This window comes from Temnothorax curvispinosus, unplaced genomic scaffold, assembly GCF_003070985.1.
Source record: "Temnothorax curvispinosus isolate PA1 unplaced genomic scaffold, ASM307098v1 QBEX01002587.1, whole genome shotgun sequence".
Taxonomy (NCBI): domain Eukaryota; kingdom Metazoa; phylum Arthropoda; class Insecta; order Hymenoptera; family Formicidae; genus Temnothorax; species Temnothorax curvispinosus.
The window spans coordinates 127,797-143,488 of record NW_020212367.1 but is presented as its reverse complement, the minus strand read 5'-3'; the positions used below and the strand labels follow the sequence as shown (position 1 = coordinate 143,488).

The 15,692-nt window shown below is 39.6% G+C and overlaps 1 protein-coding gene across 1 annotated transcript in view; it reads left to right on the top strand.

The window, feature by feature from the left end:
- Positions 1-15,692, top strand: part of LOC112451810 (laminin subunit alpha-1) — a 143,632-nt gene that overhangs the window by 42,153 nt on the left and 85,787 nt on the right. The window contains exons 3-10 of the mRNA XM_025011694.1: positions 3,042-3,284; positions 7,052-7,282; positions 11,731-11,967; positions 12,343-12,504; positions 12,919-13,215; positions 14,344-14,604; positions 14,702-14,949; positions 15,048-15,282. Of these exons, the coding sequence (XP_024867462.1) occupies positions 3,042-3,284; positions 7,052-7,282; positions 11,731-11,967; positions 12,343-12,504; positions 12,919-13,215; positions 14,344-14,604; positions 14,702-14,949; positions 15,048-15,282 (1,914 nt within the window). The remainder of the gene's footprint in view (positions 1-3,041; positions 3,285-7,051; positions 7,283-11,730; positions 11,968-12,342; positions 12,505-12,918; positions 13,216-14,343; positions 14,605-14,701; positions 14,950-15,047; positions 15,283-15,692) is intronic.

Sequence of the window (15,692 nt, the reverse complement as noted above, 5' to 3'; positions counted from 1 at the left end):
CTATCAGCACTTTTCGTGCCAATTAATTTGGAGTCAGCAATCTGTTTAATTTATATATAGGCATATCAAGCGCGAGATAGACAGTTAAAATATTGCATGTAATGATATATATACACTGCACTTGTTCCGTTGATAAAATCATTATTATATAGATCATGTAAATGTGAAACATGGCGATTCTGGCTTGACACAAAATTACTTTTTAATTGTGCCAACCTGCAAATCTTGGCAATTATTATAGCGTGATCGCGACAAAGTTATATTCTAATTGTACCTACAAATCTTATAGTAATTATTATAGCGTGATCGCGATATCTACGCCATTGATGTATCGGAAGGTCGAGGCAAGGTGCGTCAAGTACGGCCCTTGACGTGCCTTGATGCAAGGCTATTCAATCCCGCCTAGTATTTACACGCGTTAACTCCACCGTACGTAAACGGAGTACCCGTTAAACCAAGTGGTCTGCCCTGGAACACCTTCTTAACACGATCGACGGAATATCGACGTGCTCTCACGCGATAATACGAGCCGTTTTGCAGCACGGCAGTACACGATAGTGTCGCTCCCGAAATTAAACATACGGAAAATGATAGTTAAAAAACTGAATTATATATTTTTTGTGATAATAATAATGTATATTATCGTGAAACACAAATTTACAGAAAGAATCCAAAATTAAGTTCAATTTGAATTATTCAGTTCAATTTTCGAGCTTGATAAAAATTATATTTTTCTTACCTATACATGCATATAAATTTCCAAAAGATATCGCAGTTCATTATACCGGCATAACGTATGATTTTTCGCTGATTTCCATATATGGGGAATGCGACAATACAAAAGCACATTAAAGCGAGAATGTGAATGCACATAATGGCAGCAACTCGCGTTTCCAGATCTAACTTCTATATAGTTTCCGTTTATTCTCCTTTAAATGGTGGCCCGACAAGTCAGACACGCACGCGGTCGTCCGTTTAAACACGCCTTATCCCCCGATAATTCTGTCGTGTGCTGGCGCGATAAACTCTGCAGTTCTCGTATACACCATCCGCGTGGAATACTCGAACACCCTCGAGGGCCGGAAGGGGGCAACCTTGAGCCAGTAATGCATTCGTGGTTTGCTTATGACCTACCCCATGTGACGAGGCACGCGAGATGCCGATGGCGACTGAAAACCGGAGGAGCATGTGTGGCCAACGCAAATATTTAGCTGATAAAAGGCGGGCAGAGCCTCGGGAAGAGACGTTGCCTCGTAACGCTTTCCCTTTTCCCTTGCTCCTGTCATAACAATGTTGATGCGCAAACGTATTCCCCTGCAGCCTCGGTGTGCTGCCATATATACGTTTGCACATTCCGCACGCTAAACGAGACGGGTATATCCTCGTTAATGCTGCCCGTCACGTCAATACGTCGTATAATTCATAGCAAGGCACATCGGTCGTGCAAATTAAAGATTATTTCTCGATCGCCGATGTAACGATTCTGTAATGCCTAAAGGCGATCGGGGATCATCACACTCGCACACGAAGCCGCACATATAGGTATGCGCGTCCTCGTCTACGAAGTAAAAGGGCCGGATAATTGAAGTCGGCTTCTCCACGGGCCCGAATCGGCCGTTCCGGACGAAGTCCTTAGAAGGAAACGTAGCCAGTATCGCGGACATGCGATCTGTCTTTATGGTCCGAAAGTGGGCGTCGGTCCGGCCTCACAATGCCGGCGTAACGACGACACAACGAGGACAACGACAGCGACAACGACAACGACAAAGACGCGGCCCGACGGACGGCAGGATGAAGGACTCCCGTCTTGTTAAATCACGACTGCAGTCGGAGATGCATGCAACTGCATATCTCTACACACGCTCAGGACTTGCAAAAGCTTTTAGACTGTTTGACGTCTTCATAAATGAAGAAGAGAATGATTATCCGATGTAAAAATCAAAAGGAAAAGATACTGATTGAATTATATCTACTTTAAATCAATCCAAGATATCTTTCTCATTTTCTTTTTCTTTCTCTTATTACTGCTATATTAATTAGAATATATATCCGTGTATTTAAAATTATACAAAAGTATTTATCTGAAGAAGTGCTTATTTAAAATATCACATAACATCGTGTGTTATGTAAAGATAATAATGTACGATACATGCACAGTATCATTCACGTGTCTAGTATTCAACGAAGCATCCTGTAATGCAATACTCGCCTACGTGCGCGCCACGTTTACAATTTGCTACGCTAGATTGTAGTATTTTAAAATTCATATTTGCCATTTACGTCCGGCAGCATCAAGACATAATTGAGAGACAGCTAGGGTATTTATACATAATGTACGCATAGAATATTTAACTGCCGATTCATACACCATTTTAACACGCGAACAATGAGAAGATAAGAAGTAAGGCAAGCAAAAGAGAGCAGTTAATCTATCTATAAAAGCAAGTAGCGGCTGATTTTCATCGCTTGTCTACTCGGACTGCGTATAAAATCGCGGTTCACGCATTCTACGTGCAGACAAAAGTTTCGTCAGGAATGGTGCGTGATATTTTTCTTGGAACGGTCGTGCGAGAGGAAAAGATAGAGAGATTAGACGCAGCGGTGTCATTATAACGATATTGTGTTCTTCTATTCATCGCGTCGATGGGACACGAGCGAGCGCCAACTAGTTCTGCGCGATCTGCGGCTGCTTGGAATTAATTATCCGTCGCGAGATCTCGGTCTCGGCGGGGTTTCCGACGAGCCGCGGGAGACCTGCAAATCCGGCCTCCGGCATTGAGCTCGCGATTTTTATCTTGACGCACTCTGCGACGACGACGACGTGGTACGAAAAGCCGCGGGTGTAGAGAGAACACGGACTTTACTTTCCCTTTCTGATCCTCTCGAAATGTTTTAACTACGAATTATCAATTAACGCTTAAATATGCGATATTACTGCGCCATGTTAAACCTTACAATGAGTTGTAAAAATTTTATAATTAGTTAGGAAATTGTGTTACCGAGTTTATCTCACTGACATCTTCGCATTGTTATATTTCTAGGTCTATCAAGTGGAATACGTGATAGTGAAGGCCGCGAACTCGCCGAGACCCGCGGCCTGGATTCTGGAGAGATCTCTGGACGGCGAGAACTTCCAACCGTGGCAGTATTACGCGCCGAGCGATGGGGAATGCTGGACGAGATATTCGGCACCGCCTGTCGCGGGCAAACCCGTTTACATGCTTGACGACGAGGTCATATGCACCAGCCAGTATTCCAGACAAACCCCCATGGAGAATGGCGAGGTGAGGACACGTTTTCTCGTTTCACAAAGCTCAAAAAATGTGGTCTGCCAATATCAGCTTCTTTCTTTTACATTTTATCTTTTTTTTATGGCCACCCAAAAAATATTGTCGCCTCATAATATCAATCCTATTTTATTTGAATGAGTTTCTTGGTAGTCTTACTCATTTTACAATCTGATAATAGGAATATAATTAAATCAATAGTAGACGTATAATTAAATCAATTGAGCACTTTTTCGTACAAAATAGAGTTATTATCGGAGTTACGCTGCACTTGCTAACTGTAACTTGTTACTTCTCACAAAGTAATGTTTAACGCATTGCAAAACCAGGAAAGAGATACAAATTACTCAACTGATGTGTAAAAAAACTTGCAACTGCCATTAAGTTCCAGATATGTTGTTGCACGTACAAACATAACATAACGTATTCATTGCAACGTTGGGTGTTGCGAGCGTTGAAAACGCGGATAATTAACCCGTACTAAAAACACGTCGAAGTGCATTTTTCGCGCCAGCCCTTTAACTGCCGGCCATAAAGTAACATAACGACCTATCTCTAATAACCTGTTGCATACAAATGTCAGGCTGCCAATCGGCGCACCTCTCTGTGCCCATAAGGCCTGATCGTCGTCGAAAATGAATCGTCTTCACCTTCACTCATTCGTTACAATATGATTCAGTATTCAAATGTCAGATATTACTAACGTTATTTCTCTAGCAACGCTTTATTTTATCGACAATAAAACAGTTTCATTTTCTAGCGTACGCTCGTACTCTCAATAAAATTAAGTAGAAAGATGTCCTTATAGAAATTGAGAGATTATTTTATTACATATTGTTTATATTTCACGCTTGTGATTCTCATTGCTTTTTACGAAATTCTTATTTCGGAAGGGCTAAGCCAATATAAAAGGCGTTACGCTAAAGACATGCGTGATGCAACGAGTAGCGTTTATGCTCGCCGACGCATTTTTCGCGGCGTTCGTTCCGCTACGAGCGCGACTAACCGTGTCATTATCAATAATCCTTGCGAAAATCCTCACGGCCGCACTCAGCATCGTTAATTATCGTCGGTCTTACGCGGCCGCGCGTGTGCAATTACGCTATTGGATGATTAGCGGGCGCTGATTTTACAGGCAACGGGGTTGCCGGCCCGCTTGCTTCCGGTAGATCCCGTTTTTCCGTCCCTCCCGCTCTTCCCTCTAACGCTTTTTATCGTTTTTCGCGAAGTAATGGCACGGAGGCGACTTAGGGTCATTAATAAACGGCGAACTGGACGCCGTTTCCTCGATATAAAACTGTATCTAATGAGTGTTTTGAAATCTTCTTTATTTTTAATATATTTTATTTTCTCGTATTATTTAAAAATGTTTATTTTTTCAGAGCTTAGGTACATCACAAATGAAATTAGTCGTTGAAGCTTTTGTCATATCTTTGTGCACTTTAGATTTAATTCTTTAATTCTTATTTTTGACCGCGCGAATTTATTTTTAAAACTATTGATACTTCGAGAGAGACACGTTTATAAGAAATCAATTTTATGTTGAAGAACTTAAAAATAGATATATATAGATAAAAGTTTATAGATATCTTGTATAATTAGCGCGGCTTGTATAATACATATCGACCGTTAGTTCTCAATTAATTTCTTTTAGTAAACCGTTACGGTAAATCGCGACACGCATCGATATTGGAAGCGATGCATTAAGAGCGAAACGAAAGTGTGCGTTTCTGCTATTATATCAACCTCATATTCCGAGCCATTATTGCACGGAGATGTGCGATTGATACTGTTTTGCGATGATAATTTACCATTCACTTCGTTATCATCGCGTCGGGAATAAGTTTGCCGCGAGGCAATGTTTTCTTTATGGCAGTTTACGGTAGAAATTTATAAATCAACTTCCTTTACCTTGTTCCGCGCATATCGATTTGCTTTATTCATGCGTTTCTAATTTTGTATCATAAAAATATTGAGGAAACGGTATATGTAATTATATTTGTGAAAGGCAATTACTTGTAATCACGTTAATGCTATCTTCTATTTAATACTGTTAGACACGTGACGAATTAGTAGATGGATCATTATTTTTTGAAAAATAATTGATTTATTGCAATTTCTTGTTTTTTATTTTTCTTGTAATTAAAATTTTTAGATTTTTTTCTAAAAATTTAATAACTACAAATATATTATTTAATAATTTATTTTTTCTATCTTATTCTGTAAAGTATGTAAGTATATTATATTTGTTTATATGAATTCCAAGTTTTTTTAGAGACGACAGAGATTAAACATTTACTTATTTAGAAAGAAGAAACTTTTTATCTTTAATATCTCTGACACACATAAACTTTACTGCTGATACTGCTAACATTATTCAGTGAAATAGCGTTTAATATTCTTACTTTAGGAGACACAAATTTCTGATAATATCTCCTCATTATCCCAACTACCCGCGCGAATCGTTAAAAGACACTTTTGCGACCAGACCAGGGAATAAAAGGTAATCATTTCGTGGCGAGAATCGATCCTCAGGTACGGGGGATCTCCTCTTTCTCATGGCAGAGAGACATCTTTTCTTGCGAAACGGCAGCGGGTGCAACGAGTTTGCCGTATGTCGGGAGATGCACTTCCATCCTCCTTCGGCCGTCTATTCCTTCCTCCTCCCCGCGTGCCCGGCTCGCGTGTACCGAGCGTAAAACTGCCAAGCTTCCTCCCTATATATAGAAGGTGCGTACGCTATACTCCCTTATACGGCCAGGTAGCGCCGTACATGGTCGGAATGTAGGGATCGCCGTTTTTGTATCATCGATTCTCTCTCCATCGTTTCTCTCTTTCGTTTCTTCCCTCATCGCGATTCCGCTCGCGCGAAACCGATCGCGCGTGCTCTCGTGCTCCCCAAGGCACGAGTTTTAATTATCAGCCGAGCTACCGAGAATTCGGAGCAAGTGCCTGCTCCTCGTTTAACCCCTTCAATTTTTCCAGTAAGCGATTATTACTTTGGAAACACACACACACACACACCGCGTATCACACGTGTGTGACATTGCAGCTTCCCAAGAAACAGAATCTCGTGATCGTAAAAATAGAGACATATGGGAAGCGAAAGATGAAAGTGAAAGAGAGAGAAAACGCAACAGATTATATGCGTAAATGCCGAAAACGATCGACACGTGCACTTTGTTGATTTGTTGTGGAAGCACGAAAACAAATAATTAAAAATAAAGTTTGGCAATCAGAGCGAAAGTTCGCGAGGCATTCTAAATACAAGCCATTGTCCCTTATTAGGTACCGCACGCTCTCCATTTACGGAACTCGTTCTGTTCTTAGCACGCGGCGCCATTCGCGGATGATTTACTTCTTTGCCCATGTCTCTGGAATTTAGTAGCTTCGCCCGCCGACGCTAATTGACCGTCGCTGATCGTTCAACAACCACAGAAGTGCAGACATTGCACCAGACTACATCTAATTTTATTTGCAGCTATTTGTTCTAACTATTAAAATCAGTTAAAGATAGTTAAATATTACCCCCTTTTCTCTTATTTTTAAAATTATTTGCAATTAAATTACAATTTTTTGTGTTAGAAATATATCTTCAGAAGACAATCCACATTTTTTGAACACAGATTATAAATAAAATTTTTTCGAGCCAAATTTTTTTATTACTGCAATCAAATATCACAAATAGATAATATATTATACTATAAATTACCTGGTGGGAGATTGTTGGGGGCTAACAAGAATTTTAATTGTTTACTTGAAAGATCCACACGCACTTGGTGAACGGTCGACCTGGAGCTTTGAACCACAGCGCGACTCTGCAGGAATTCACCCAGGCCAAATTCGTGCGGCTCCGTCTTCAGGGTCTCCGACGTAACGGCGAGGCTTTTGCCGACAAGAGACGTGCATTTTATTCGATAAAGGAAATCAATATCGGAGGACGTTGCCTGTGCTCCGGACATGCGGCACGATGTCGGTACAGCGTTCAGCACGGGGTAAGTGCGAGCAAATTGTTTCACCGCAGCAAACGTAGCGCACATCGACGATAGCATTTTAAAAATAAACATATCTCATTATAATGAAATAATAAAAAATTAACTTACGTTGGAAGAACATAATTTTATACACACAGAAAAATAATCATTCTACAGCCAAGAAAAGCACTTACTTAAAAGAAGTAAAATAAAATAAGTAAAGTGCTTTTCTTGGCTGTAGAATAATTATTTTTCTGTGTGTAGCTACATCGACATAGTGTTTCTAATGTCGCTTTCTCATTAAAACTTCTCGGTATATTCCTTTCGCGTAGTTCCTTATTCGTAGCAAAATGCGGAATTCGTTTCGTGAAAATTCGTAGAAAGTTTATAATGACACGATATCCGCGGCGCCGAGATTAGTCGCGCTCTCGAAAACGGAGATTCAGATTCCGTTGCTTGGGAAATAAATCCGTCGAAAGTGCCATAAACTTGTCAGGTCTTTGTCCGGCGACGCCGCTAATGGCGCGGGGTCCCTTCTTCTCGAATCGTTGCCTGCTACAAAGCCCGCAGAAACCGCCAAGAATTAAGGTTCCGCCACGATCGCGCGGAACGGGTGCTTTCGGAGGCGCCATTAGTTTTTTTTTTTCGTCACTATCAATGTTGCGGTTTCTCTAGGGTACGCGTTCCGAGTTGCGGGCATCTTGGGATTGAAGGTAGAACGATGAATCATGATTAGAACCGTGAGAATTGCTTGTTCACATAACAATGGATGACCCAATTCTTTCCGCTCGTCATTTGATTATTTTATGAATTATTTATGAGTTGTATATCATCAGAACTATAATATATATTCAATCATGCTACGTACTATTGTGGAACGGTTTTATTCTTAAATAATACACTTTTTTAGAATTCTATTTAATCAATAGAATCATCAGTAGAATCAAGTGATTTGAATAATATTATTTATTATAAAAATTAATTCAGATACATATGTATGTATAATAATGGTTTAAAATTTCCTGATATTTATCTAACAAAATTTTTAATCAGATAATTTGTAGCGTTTTAGAACCGCAAACGCTATTTTCACATGATGCGAACATAAAGTGAGAATAGGCTGCATTTTGTTCGAAAGACAGCACGGGTAATAGCGAGCGAGTAGCGCGGAGTTTTACGGCAGTCATGAGACGAAATGAAAATGCAAACTGTATTTCATCCAAAGGGATGATTCACGTTTAATTACAGACACGACTGTTTCTCAGGCGGCACAATATGCAAGATAATAGTCAACGCGAGTGATTAATTACTCTCGTTCGTGGCATATTTTCTCGTGAAGCTAGTCTCTTTCTCTCTCTTTCTCTCTCTTTCTCTCGCAGCTGTGGAGAAACACGAATCTTGTTGTATGTCGCTTACAATCCGAGAACGAGCATTCGCTGAGTCGTGTGCTGGCTTTAACAGACAATAATAGTTCATCATGTCCCCTAAGAATCACCAGCGCTGTCGCTTGGAATTGCGAAACCGCTCCTCGCGATTACGATTGCCTTATTCTGTGCGCGGACAAAGTTCAGAATTTTAAAAAATTTTCTAATACTTAAAGCAGCATCTATTCTCTTACATTCCACATTCGTCGTTGTCAAGATACATTACTTACATTATGTGAGCCAAATGATTAAAAAATATATTTATTAAAAAAAAATAAAGTTTTATAGAAAAAATTAATTTTATTGCTACATTTGTATATAATACTTTGTATATGAAGATCTTTTTTGGCAATAATATTAAATTTAGAGAAACTAAATTTTTTTATAATTACAAAACGTTATTCTTGTCTTTAATTCAGCTAGTAATAAATGATAGAGGGATATATGTGGAAAGTTCGTGTACGATTATCTATTTATTAGATCTGCTCAACGACAAAAGATATAGGTATTACATTGTGTGTTACGACTCGCTTTTGTATCGTTGCCAATGCGCTCAACATTCCGGGAATTGGGCAAGCATTTCGCGAAATCGTGGATGCGTAGTACGATATCACATTCATTGTGCCATTCATGATGCAACGCCACGTTTCGCTGCATCGAAATCACTGCATCGTAGAGTGGGCATTGACCTTTGCGTTGTATTCTGCTTGTGCAATTTTCACGATGTTCATTTATTTGATACGAGTCGAGTATACGCTCATTCAGCGTCCGCTGTTATGAATTGAAGTGGTAATTACTGAGGAAAGTGCAATGGCAGATATAGCGAGAAAGCAAAAAAGCAACACGCGCGATAATTGAGAATATAGGGGACGTTGATTTCTTGCCTGATGTTTGTCACTGTGGACGAGAACACTTGGAGTATTGTGCCATTATCAATTCTGTATACAATGTTACGGTCACTTTCGCAATTCACATTTCTTTGCCTTGTCATATCACTCGAATATGTTCCAGTCAATTAACATTAATTGAACTTTTTACAAATTTTTTTAAACCTTGCAGAATCGGAAAATTAATTATGAAGGCTATTTATTTAACTTTATTTAAAAATCTTTTAAATCATTAACGATTTCTGTTTCATTAAACATATTTGGCCGTATATGAATTAGGAAAGCAATTCTTATATAAGATTTAATCGGCCATGTTCACGCAATTTTTATGCAGTATAATATATATGATTCATAAAATGCATAAATATGTTCCTGATTTATTTATCATAAGATTTAAGTAGTCACAGTTTTCATGAGTTTAGTATTCACTTATAACCCGAAAATTATTGATCCTGAAATTATATTTTTCTTTTTTTATGTGAGAAAGAAAAACAGGTGAGGAGCGGAGAGAGAGAGAGAGAGAGAGAGAGAGAGAGAGAGAGATTGCTCCGAGCGATAAATTGATAAAAAAATCGGTCGTAAAAATTAAGGTCAAACCATTCAGTCGGGGGGTTTTATTTTTTGGAGGCCGAGCTATCTCGATTTGAGAATAACGGCCTCGGAAACATTACGACTTCCGATGAAATGTAATTCAGGTTCGTTAAACACCGCCATGGCGAAGAGTAATTGCAGAAACCGGGGCTTGATTGCTGATCGCAGGGATGGCCATTATCATCGGCAGTAAATAATACCGAGCGCGTGTTAACGGAGGGATATTGCAATTGACCGGAGTGCGGCCCGTTCGTTTGTCACGTCAATGATAAGGCCACACGCGTCGCGTTAACCTTTTCGCTCTTCCGCATGCATGCATTCACGTTTATCGGACGCGCGATGCGATATTTCGGTAAAATCGAAGCTCATTAATCCTGCCGCAATTTATTTTTGGCGCTAATTTTTCGCGCGATTTCTTTGGTCCAATTTAATTGTACGCTCCGATAATTGCAGAGTAAATTGAAAAAGTTTATTCGACAGAGAAAGTAAATTATTCGGTGATATTAATTGCCATTATTTACACTCCGAGATGATTATTGATTTTATTGTTAGGAATTTTCGCGGTGTCCCAATTAATTACGAAGTTTTTGTAGTTGTTTTTGTTTTATAATCTCATTATAACTCCAATATTCACACGTGCAATCGTATAATTTTCGATGTTACGAAGGAAGAAGAAAGGGAACAGTTGTTCTTGCTTATCGAGAATCCAAAATTTACTATCGAGCGGTATTCATTTAATTGAATTGACAATAATAATTTGTATTTCTGCCATATCTTGTGATAAGGTGATTTGCTGATCGCAAACGTTATAGTTTCGCGATATTGACAATAGCTGAATTTCTTGAACAACAAAGTGAAACTCGTAAACCGGTATAACGTCGAGCGCAACGTGAACTCCACTTTATACTCGGCAATTTAGTTTTCCGCGATTATACGCATATCGTTTGCGCGTTCGGATAGACGATTGGGTCAATGAAGTCTCGTCTTTATGACTTCGCAATGCGGTAACATCCGGCTAGCTGGTAACATTACTGAATACTTCGATTCATATGACTAATCAACAATTAGATCAATTACTTAATTTTGCGTTTTAAAGTGTAGGTTTACGACTTACATTTTTTTACGACTTGCATTTACTTTACATCATAAAATATATCAATGATGAAGGAAAAATTATTAATAAAAATAACTAAATTGTTATTAAAAATTATGTGTCAACGACGAATTAACGAATTAGATTATCTAAATAATTTTATTCTTATTAATTTCTTAATGATAATTATTTAGTAATCAGAAACGTTATAGAATTTGACAAATCAAAGAAACAGAACGATGACATAAATTCCGACTAACCTTACGATAAGCAAGCTTCCACAAATATTTCTTCAAGAATGAGCAAAATTACGCGGAGATATTACAGAGTGTAACTGGCAAATCTTCTGCAGCATATCTGCAATGTATCTGCAATAGATCGCGCGTGTTCGCCGTATGACTTAATAGATAAGCGTAACTTAAGAACACGGATATTTCGCGGTATCTGATAGGCGCATTTCGCGTTATCCCCCAGCATCAGGAATGCGAATGCGAGCGCCACACGTGCGGCGAAAGATGCGAAAAATGCTGCCCCATGTACAATCAGATCCCGTGGAAGCCCGGCACAGCTGGCAAGGGCTTTCACTGCGAGAAGTGCAACTGCAACGGCCATGCAACGTCCTGCAAATACGACCAGGAAGTGGCCGAGAGGAGAATGTCCATGGATATCCGTGGGAAATACCGAGGCGGTGGTGTGTGCGTCAATTGCACGGTGAGACGATAAGAAATTAGACAAGACGCGAATCGTCCGTTTTAACCGCAATCAAACACGCTTTACAGTGACAAATGCACCCTGGAAATAATTCTCTAATTACGGAAATAATTAATCACAGAATAATAATTGCGTGATAACTCTGATAATGTGTTTGAAGTCAAGTATTTTCTGTACATTTACGTGCGCAAGGTGCGCCTTGAGATAACTGATAGAAAATTACAGATAATATACACCTTTGTGATTAATAATGCCATAATATCTAGGAATTTGTTGATATTCAACATCTAACAAGAGTGTCAGATAAAAAATAAGTTATCAAGATATCAACATTTCGAAATATTATTCGCGATGATAACATTTGCAAAATCTTAGGAACACACGACCGGCATTAACTGCGAAAAATGTGAGATCGGCTACTACAGGCCGAACGGCGTTGCACCTGATGCACCTGAACCCTGCTTGCCCTGCGACTGCAACATACGTGGCAGTACAGGCTACTGTACTCCCGACGATTCCTACACGCGTATGGGAAAGGTAAGGGTTTCCTGTAATTTCAATTGCATAAAAATATCTTAGCAAAAACGTTACAATATACAATTATATCACACGATAAAAAATATCAAGATAAATATTTACGCGAATTAAAATTCTTCCTTTGTGAACCCCGATATATATTCAATCTTTCCAATAAATTAAAAAAAATATATAAAAAAATTTTTCGATTAACGCTCCTTGGAATATTAAATTGTTCGCTTCTCCTCCGTCCGACGTAAATTTGCCGCGGCTATTTTCGCCAAATCTCGGAAGAACATCAGCCGCGCGCGCGGTAATCGCTTGCGCGATCATGATTTACGCGCGGCGCGCATCGATTATCCATTCCCGGCGATTTCTAAACGAGGCCGTTCTCACGATCGATCCTAATCGGTCTAAACACCGATCGTGCTCCAGGTAGCAGGTGCCTGCGAATGCAAGCCGGGATATTCGGGATACAAGTGCGATCAATGCGCTGCCGGTTATCGGCAGTTTCCCGATTGCATGCCGTGTCCCTGCGACTCCCGCGGGATTCTGCCGTCCCACGATTGCGAGGGCGACTGCTTGTGCAAGGCGAACGTCGCCGGGGATTTCTGCGATCGTTGCAAGCCCGGATACTTCGCGCTCACGAAGGATAATCTCGATGGTTGCATGTCCTGCTATTGCTTCGACGTAGCCGATCGCTGCACCACCGCGAGATTAGCATACAGCATGGTAAGTTTTTTTTTATAATAGAAAATAAACTTTTCTAACATGTGTGGCGACTTTACTAAAATGGGGAAAATTTTAAGTATTGCAGTTTTTTAATTTTGTGATTTCGCACTTTTTTTCCTCGCGCAATTATATTTTCAATTACTCAATGCAATTACGTATAATTTAAGTTAGAAACTGAAATAATTATATTGTCAAAATTGAGTTTCTAAGCAGAAGAAGATAGAATTTTTTCAGTTATGAAAAGCATGCAGGAATTCGTCGCTTATTGAGACATTTTGTTAACAGAAGTCGTTAATCTTAGATAACTCTATACGTATAAGAGATAAGATTTATCCTTATTTATAGCGAAAAACCTCGTTTGTCAAGTGTCAAGATCGGGTTGACAGGTGTAAAATTCAGAACGATCAGTTGACATTCTCCTGCGAGTATGTCGTTCGGTTTAGAACGTTAATCTTAGGCGACGTCTTCGTTGCGCATGATAAATTGGATAAGGAGACAATTACAGTTTATCAGTCTCGCCGATAAATTGCAGACCCGCAATTACAGTGACGGTAATGGCGTTGAACTGGAATGAATAAAAAACGCGAACTACGTTATCATAATAGGCAGGCAATATGCATAAGACTTTTTTATGGCACATAATTTATCGAAGCTTTAATTATTAACCCTTCGCAGAACATGTGTAATTTTGCTGCTTCCGTCGAACATGTGGGTCTTTTAGGCCAGTTAAGATTTTCAAGCTGTAACAGTGCCATAAAAAATCTGAAAAAATTTAAGTACACTTTCGAAGGCTTTAACAATCTATTATACCGTTATATATACCTGATTCTGGGTTTTTTTTATGAGTCCGTAAAGTCTCCGAAAAATTCAAAACTGAAATATTGCCCGGGTCTTTAAACCTCCACGTGTTCTGCGAAGGGTTAAGATAAAGAAATTATGTTTTACTAAGGTTATGAATAATATTAATTACAATAAATTAAATGTTTCTTTAAAAAGCCAGGTAGCATCTTGTTCTTTTTTTTAATACGACTTTGCGAGAAACGGAATTGAAATAAAATTGAAATAGCGACAATAGATCTCGGTGATAAAATAACGGAAGGTGGGCCGTGTGACTCGATTTTTTCCCAGATTTCTACGCTGGAGAACTGGTTGGTGACCGACATGAACGCATCTCGAGCAGTCGTTCCCATCTTGGACACGGACAACGAATGGCTGACCGTGACGGCGTTCGACGTCGAGTATGACAGTCCTTTCTGGCTGGCGCCACAGATTTACACGGGAAATCGCGTATCCTCGTACGGCAACAATCTCACGTACTCCGTTTCGTGGGTTGTCATGCGAGGCGACACCAGTGGTAAACCGACCATGGAGCCCAACGTTATTCTAGTTGTAAATATCCGCTCTCGCGTTTTTTTCCGCACATTTAATCCAAATTTTAAGAAGAAAACAGATATTTAATAACATGAAATTCACATTACTCGCGAAGGGTAACAATGGGATGCGCATAGCGTACGGCGAGGAACAGTACAATGGTCAAGAAGCTGAAATAGCGGTACCTTTACGTGAGCAAGGCTGGTTTCACGTGCGAAGCGACGTTCAGGACATCCCGACCAGATTGAGGAGAACCGAGTTTCGCGGCGATCCCGTGACGAGGACGCAGATGATGCGCGTTCTCGCCGATCTCAAGTACCTAATGATAAGGGCGCGATATCATACGGAGCAAATCGAAGGAAGGTGCATAAATCTCCAACTCTTTATCGGACGTATAGCTCGCGCGTGGATTTTAGCTTTATAGTAACGCGTAACGAAGCGATCTTTCTGTTTCCTCTTAGTCTCCAGTCTGCCATATTGACAGTGGGCGAATTATCGCCGGATGGCGAAACCGACAATCTGGTCGAAATGTGCGAGTGTCCCGAGGGATACACAGGGACGTCATGCGAGAAATGTGCCTGGGGATACGTGAAGATGCCCGTCAACGGTTCCGATCATCAGGACCATCACATATGCGTGAAATGTGACTGCAACGGCCACGCGGGCTTCTGCGACCTCGTGTTGGGTGAATGTGGGGTAAGTCCCGATTTATTTTAATATAAAATAAAAATCGAAACATAACAAAACGTAAATCTAATAAAAAGGTTTACTATTATTTTATTGTCCGTAATTAAAAATATTAAAAATAGTATAATAAAAAAAACAATACATAAAAAGAAATTACTAATATAATGAATTTAATATTATAAATTTTAGCGCAATCAATGTAAATTATTTTTTAACGTCACGAATAATTTATTACGCCAATAAACGAAATGTTTCTCACTTTTCTCAGTAAGAATGTACGATGTGTAGTATACAAAATACGTAAGAAAAGTTTCCCAGTGTGTAACTGGCTTTACTGTTACCTTCAACATTTCGCTACGGGTAATGTTCAGCTTGATCTTCAGCCGGTACAGCAGCATGCTTAAAATACGTAAGCTCGC